Source organism: Neodiprion fabricii, chromosome 3, assembly GCF_021155785.1.
Source record: "Neodiprion fabricii isolate iyNeoFabr1 chromosome 3, iyNeoFabr1.1, whole genome shotgun sequence".
Lineage (NCBI taxonomy): Eukaryota > Metazoa > Arthropoda > Insecta > Hymenoptera > Diprionidae > Neodiprion > Neodiprion fabricii.
In genome coordinates, this window is record NC_060241.1 from 32,041,760 (window position 1) to 32,049,504 (window position 7,745).

Consider the following 7,745-nt stretch of genomic DNA (forward strand, 5'->3'; position numbering starts at 1 on the left):
GTGACGCGCGACAATATCCGGCCACGTGGTGTGAAATACCCCATACCGACTTCGGAATAACGCCTCGCAAAAATTTAATTCACAGTTTCATTACATTACGGGATTAAATTCTGATGCATATTCCCGACGAGTAACCCGTCTGCCATCACGCGTGGCTTCTCACAAATATAAAGTTAAACGCGAAACTGAAAATATAATCTTAGAAATATTAAACAGATTGGCGAGGAAAATCAGAGTGTAACTACGTGCCTCAAGTTTTTACACAATATTGATTCATATTAATTACGTTACTATCCAAATCCTGAAACGAATGGTCTACATAGATTTCGAGTAATTAATAGTCGATATTGTACTTCTCATACACGGGTGCTTATGGCGCCATGGCGGTACGTGAGGGGTATGCGGCAAAATGTCGCTTAACGTCGAATTCACCGAGAAAAAATGCAGGCATCTCAATGAAAAACTATTTATGTAATTGGTAAATGGTACTCCTAAGATGTTTCTAAAGTATGAAGATCTTTGTCTGTATCATTTGCGAATAACAGTAAAAAATGTTGAGTGTTTTGCACGATTTTTCACACGGAATCCACGAGCGAATGCTCGTAAAATATTTTCACTTTGATATTTCTTTGCTTTGGAGTTCCGCTGTCTTCATGGTCGTAATCCTGGTCATTTTGATTTTTGGTTTTTCTGATTTTTGACACCCACTCGTTACGTCGGTAAACTACGCTGTGTGAGCATATTTTAACTTTCGGAATTTCACTCTATCGTAATTTGAATCTTCGGAATCTTTCGTTTCGTAACTTGGAGTCTTCGGCTTTCCGAGCATTCGAAACTTTGTTATTTCGTAAAAGTTTTATTTCCTTACTTCAACTTTCGCCACCAAATAATTCGGAATTAGGCGCTTTCGGAACTTTTCAAATTCGGAACTTCAACCTCGCCCCATCCGCGAGGTCTTCTCTCCCTGCAGCACAAACGGGGCAATGTGAAGAGACGGTGCGGGCGTACACTAATCTAAAAGTGAAAACCGCAGGACGCTCGTGTAAACAACTGGCGGGGTTGGTTCGTTGGTAGTATTTCGCTACAATATCGGTCCGTCCAATTGTTCCGTGCCCGGTGCGTATCGCCCGAGTACTTTCCCGTGTACAATAAAACACCTCGGTACAATTAATTGAAACGGACGCTCCTGCGCCGCCATGCTTGTTATTTTATTTCATTTCTTTTTTTTTTTTTTTTTTTTTTGAAATTTTTTTTTATCTCCATACTATGTATCCCCTTTTTTTTTGTCTCCGTTATCCGAATAATACGCGTGTTTTACCGCACATGCTACCATACGTCGGGGCCGCCGTTGATTTTAAGACTCGTAAATCTTCACTCTACGGCAAATTTACGTTTCATATACGTTACGTCGTATCTAACACCGCTTGGAACAGTCCTCGTTTCAGCTATCCTTATTTATGGGGCATTAGTTGTGCACCGCCATCATAACCGTAACCATAACCCAAAAAGAGAATCTCGCGTTGGAACTTGTTTAAACCGTTCTTTTTCCAAATCAACCAATACGAATCACCTCAATACGCTATTTCCATACTTTCGAAACAAGTTACTCAAATTTCTAATACTCCGGTATATTTCTCACCGATACCGCGTTAACACATATACTTAGTTTCTGGGCATAAAAGTTACAAATTAGTTCCGCAAAAACCGCTTCAATATACGGATTGTACACGACCGTGTCGGCTACGATGACAATTTGTTTTCTTGCATTGGGGAACTTCGGCTCTGGAGAATATTCCAGGTATTGTATCGGCGTCGGAGTACTTCTTTACCAAAACCACCTGAACGAAATAAAGTTCTTCTGAGTCGGTAGACCGAGAATAGTTATTGCCCAATTATTCAGCTTGCTCCTGCAGACCCTCTCCCCCTTGTTTTCTCCTTACGCTGGAAAAACCGAGATCCTGAAAGGAAATAGAGCGCGGAGGAAAAAAGCACCGTATATCCGCCTCGTGGTTTTATTTCTATCCGTAAATTGATAGTGACGGAAAATCAATCGTTAGGCTAAAACAAAACCGAGACTGCGTGTCAACTCCATCGGCGTTAAATTCGATGATGAAGTTTTCATTGCCGAGAACATTCACGCGGTATAATAAAGCCCCGCCATTCCCGTGTGCTTCCAATCGAAAAATTTCACCCCTTCTGGTTTCATCGTATTATAGCCAATACTCGACCACGCTCCAATCAATCAGAGAGGCGCGAATTCCAGTCGGTGATTATACCGCCGGGGTTCAACAGCCTGCTCATTGTTTTCAGCTATTGCGACAAAGTGAACTGGTGCGTCGGGTCGCCCAACCCTAATTGGAACGAGCTCTGTTGGGCAGACACACTGCCACACGAAACGTGATTGAAATTTGCTCATAACTTGAAATGTACATTTAGAGCATCCCTGAACTACAAAGTGTCGCTGACGATATTATTTTATTATGTACCACTCATCCCTGTTATACACACCGTGTCGAATCATCCGGCTAGTGATAATAACTTGCGCTTCACTCTGCTATAAATTTGCTTGTCGACGTAATGAATCAAGCTGTTTTTATTTATTATTTTTTTTTTTTTTTTTTATACAAAATTAAGACATGATTCAATCCAAATCCCAGCGAAATACTGGTGAGTTATAACGGAGGGCAAGTTTTCAAAGCATGTACTAAATCCCAAGCGTAAGACGGTTAGGTTATAGCCAAACCTTGCACCGTTTGTTACAGAGGCCCAAAATTACACAGACTACGGTCGTACAATAACTTTGAAACCCACGCGAGTGCGTGTCGTACACATATATACATATACATGTATATATATATATATATGTATATTATATGTATAATTGCGTTGATTTGCGACAGTGGTTCCGCACGTTTCCGCCGAGCCGCATCGATCGAGTCCCGTCCCCGTACGCGGTCTGGTCTAACGAAAATATTTCTTTTCCGAATGTTGCAGACATGCGCTGCTCCGGAGGGCCGTGATACTTGGAGGAGGCGAATCGCGAGCCAGAGAAAGAGACGACCGCCAGGATGCTTCAGCCGTGGTGCAGCGGAAGCGCCCGCTGCGTACGCAAGGCGCTTTTCTTCGTCTTCATATGGGGATTAATAATGATCGCCGCTATACAGTTCCGTCACATGGAAACAGTACAGGAGAATGTGGCTGGATCCGCGTCCCACGGAGCCAGCCTAAGCTCAGGTCGTTTTCTCCTACAGCAATTGATTGATTCCAGCTACACCCGCGAGCCTGTTGTCCCGGTGACCCAGAGCCCCCTGGAAATGGAGCCGCTCCTCGACAAGACCCCTTCACGGACCGAGGACAAGCTGATCGAGGAAATCGAGACGAGGCTCCCGAGTCTACCTCTCGCCTATTGGAACCGTAATAAAAATAACAAGGCGATGCACTACAAGAACGAAAGTTGCGCCAAATTTCCAAGTATATTTGACCTCGAGTTCAACAACATCTACTGGCAGAGCATGCACACCTCGAACGGCTCCTTTCAGCTCTTTGGCGCTTTCTACGACACCAGGGAACTGTCCAAGATTGGACCGGCTGTCCGAATCGTCGGCATGATCAACAGGATCGAACCGACTGTGAAGAGCTTCTGCCAGATCTGGTACGAGGGTGAGAAAGAACCGCAGCTGGTCGAGACCTTCGAGTACAAATACGTTTGGTACTCGAAGTGGGGCAACTACAAGCAAGGTATATATCAGCCGTACATAATCACGTGTAGAGTACCCCAAAGTCACCATAAACAGGTGCCAGCCTCGGTGTCGTTGGTGCCGAAGGCATGCGACACGGCGACAAATAATCTGAGGGTAATTTACAACAAACCGCCGGAGAAGAAGGACTTCGCTGTTTGCGTCAAGGGGCTGGACTTCCTTCACGAAGATCTCTCTGTCAGACTGGTCGAGTGGATCGAAATGATAACCCTCCTCGGTGCCGATAAAATATTCTTCTACGAACTTCAGGTCCATCCGAATATCAGCAAGGTGCTGAACTACTACGAGAAACTTGGCAAGATACACGTCACTCCCTTGACCCTTCCTGGGGGTCAGCCGAACGTTCCCGCATTCCAACACATGTACCTCACTAAAAAGATGAACCACAAACGTCAGAACGAGCTCATACCGTACAACGACTGTCTCTACAAACACATGTACGAGTACGAGTATATAGCGCTGTTGGACATCGACGAGGTTATCATGCCCGTTCAAGACGCAACGTGGAGGGAGTTGATGGACAGAATATTGCCAAAGTCCTTGAAAATCCGGAACGAATCGAGAGCTTCCTACAACGTCAGGAACGTCTACTTCCTCGACGATCTTCTACACTCGCATGGATGGTTCAAAGACGTGCCAAGGTACGTACAATTTCAATAATCCGCATTTCCTGCATCTTTATAATTTCCGGGATATCAGGAATTCAAGACAGGATCGGATGACCTTCTCCAACCCGAACGAGGATACGCAATGATTTGCGAGTCATTTTTGTATCTTAAACTCCGTGAAAATGTTTTGTGCGGCACTAAAAAGTGCAGTTTGTCAGCATTAAATGGCGAGGTCTTGCCGACGTAGATCTACGCTTACGGATCACGCTCGCGCATCATTCATGCGTATCTTCTTCTTCGTCGTACAATATTGCTGCATGCGATCTGGCACTAGGGTAATTTGTTTACGTAAATCTTCCGTCGCTCGGTACGGATTTGGCTGCAAAAAGTATCCCTCACGTCGTGCTCTCATGATGCATTTCATCATGCCTGAAAAATCGTCAATGTTTGTTTAAAAAAACTGCCCTATTTACCGTATATCCTGTGGGTACAGACTTCTTGAAATAACTATTATTGCCACTTTGCGATTCCAGCTTAATTAAAGAAAAAATAAATAAAAAAATAAAAAGTAGATGATGATACTTTTTAAAACCGAATTCGCGCCAAGTGAGCCAAGGTTTGCAAAAGAATGAGTTAATCTGATGTCATATGGATGAAAACTGGTTCAGGCCGGCTCGGCTATGGTAATTAACGCGCAGCTGTAATTCCTTGAAGAACATTGAGATGACCGAAGCGTTTTGTTTGCAGGTACATGCACATGCTCCAGCACGTCTACAGGGCGCAAAACTTTACGAAGCCGAATCAGTACGTGAAGTGCTTTCACAACCCAGAACGAGTTGTAACCCTTCACAATCACTTCCCGCTAGCTTGTCTGGGATCTGGCTGCACCAGCTACCCAATAGAAACGGAGGACGCCCAGCTTCAGCATTATCGCGCTGACTGCGTCAAGTCCCTGAAGAAGTCGTGCGTCGAGTACAGAGAGAACAGCGTGATGGACACGACGATATGGAGGTATAAGAACAAGCTTATCGACAGGGTTACGCGGACGCTGAAGACTCTTGGATTCTTCGGACCCGGCTACGCCTCGGAGAGATAGTCAACGGCCCCAAGAGGAGCCAGGCGATCTGGGTCCAGAAGAATCAACCCACTGAGACACCGAATGGACTTTTGATGATGATGATGATGATGATGATGATGGTGATGGTGACGATCGTCGGGGCGATAAGCAGAGCCCGTTGATCGCCAACACCTACCTACGTACTTTGAAAAAGGAACACTAAGAAGATTTTAATAGTTGTGCGATGTTTCTACTTCGACCGCATTGTGTAAATGTCTATGTTTGTCTCTACTGTGTGTCTAGGTGGAGTGATTCGTTGAAGTAGCAGCTGTTGGACAGAGTTCGATTTTGGAGCACGCCACAGCGGTTATCTTGCGACAACCATTATTTGTATATTATCATTCTAGTGTAGTTTTTAACAAGACGGCAAGGCTATTGTCATCCTAATCGGGAAGAACGGAAGCCGTTTCGACGAATAATCTTTGAACGGGCATCCGGAGATCCCAGATGTGTTATTATGGGGTTATCCTGCAAAGGAGAACACACGAAGGTAGTGAATACGATATATCAGTTGATTTGAAAGGACAGAATTGTTTCCTTTAAATTTAGGCATGCATCGCACGTGGAATCGCATTGCGCCGATGTATATAATAAATTAATTATTTACGCGTGGAATAAGCAGGATACATTATTTTAATCAACGTATCGTCAGACGCGCATAAAATGCGTGTGGTCGACGAACTGATTGCGAAGTAGTTTAATTTCGTTGCATCACCAAATAAACAGCACGGTGTATAGTTAACCTGTAAGAGTCAATATTTAATGTCAAAACAAACGAGATTTAAAAGAAAGAAAATCCACTATGATCCACCGCGAAGGTATTTTCACGCGATGGGGGTAAAAAGGATAATTGGGCGAGAGGTGTACTGTAATTGATTGACAGAAAAACTATGAATCAGATGAAAAATATTTGAGATTTGGCAAATAAGTGTACCTCGTTGCAAAATCAGGCCAACATGCTAGTGTAAATTTAAAGTAAGCGAGTGCGCTGAATTAAATTCTTTTATCATACAAACTCTGCAGAAATTTACCTAAACCGTCTAGGACGTAAAACGAAAGATAAAAATAAAGAAGAAGAAGAAGACTGAATTCGTGCAGAGAACATTAAGATCCCCATCGCGTGGTACAATAATGTCCAAGAATGAGGTTGAAATGAGAATTGACAAAAAAAAAAAGAAAAAGAAAAAAAAATGAAAATACATCAAATAAATTTTCGAAACCGTGTAATTAATTATAACCGTGTAAGTAAGTAAGTAAGTTTTAATTAGTGGTGAAATTTGCTCCTACTTTAAGTGCCAACCCGCGAGGGTGTCTCAGTGCCTACGGAACTTAATTATTAGTATAATTAAACGTTGGTTGTCAGACTATTATTTCTAAGACAAATCGCTAGTGAGTAATGCCCCGTATGCATTTATACCTGTACATCATTTCGTGCGTTAGGTGAAATATTTAAATTATATTCAACCGTGTAGGATATAAATTTCTCTGCGCGGCAGTACATACGTGTCTATCATAGTCACCGGTGAACGCGCTTGGGCCTCGCTAATAAATACCCTATACCCGTTTACCAAAAAACAAATCAATGCTTAAAAAATAAGAGAAAAAAAAAATCGAAAGTTAAACTGAAGAAAAAAATGTTGATAAAATCAAAGAAAAAAGAAAAACATCCTCGAGGCTCTCGCGGAGGCTTCCTCCTTTCTATTCACCCACCAACCTACCTTTAACCCGGGTCTCTGAACCGAAAACCATTCTCTGTCACCGGGAGGCCTTTCAACCCGTCTCAAAGTCTCGAAAGGCACGTAGAAAACGCTTCGCTCGCTCTTATTATGTATACAGTTTCACCTCCGCAAAGTAACATCTATAAGTATATCGCCATTTTTTTTTTCACCGCCTAAATAACTGCGGAAATTTCTTTGTGTAGCATTTTTTTTTTCTCTCTTGATTCACTGCGGACAATTAAAAGCGGCCTTTTCTTTCGAAAACACCACCGTCCCGGAGTATATTAAAAAGATGATAAAATAAGCCTCTTTTTCATATCTTAAATCGTGCATACCGAGTCAACGGTATTACGAAAGAGATATTTTAACTTATTTTTTATTTTTTTATTGTCATTTTGTTATGTCTTTTCGTGTATTTCTTTTCTTTATGCCGTGAATCTGAGAAACGCATTAGATTTTGGCAAAACTATGCAACGCTCGGACGGTGATAAAAGCTTGTTGTTATATCCAGAAACAATAAAACCCACGATGTCGACAAATATAT

The 7,745-nt window shown here is 42.7% G+C and overlaps 1 protein-coding gene across 1 annotated transcript in view; it reads left to right on the forward strand.

The window, feature by feature from the left end:
• Positions 1 to 7,082, forward strand: part of LOC124177583 — a 34,536-nt gene extending 27,454 nt beyond the window's left edge. Inside the window, exons 2-3 of the mRNA XM_046560102.1 lie at positions 2,995 to 4,399; positions 5,114 to 7,082. Of these exons, the coding sequence (XP_046416058.1) occupies positions 3,069 to 4,399; positions 5,114 to 5,462 (1,680 nt within the window). The 5' untranslated portion in view covers positions 2,995 to 3,068 and the 3' untranslated portion in view covers positions 5,463 to 7,082. The remainder of the gene's footprint in view (positions 1 to 2,994; positions 4,400 to 5,113) is intronic.
• The last annotated feature ends 663 nt before the right edge of the window (positions 7,083 to 7,745 follow it).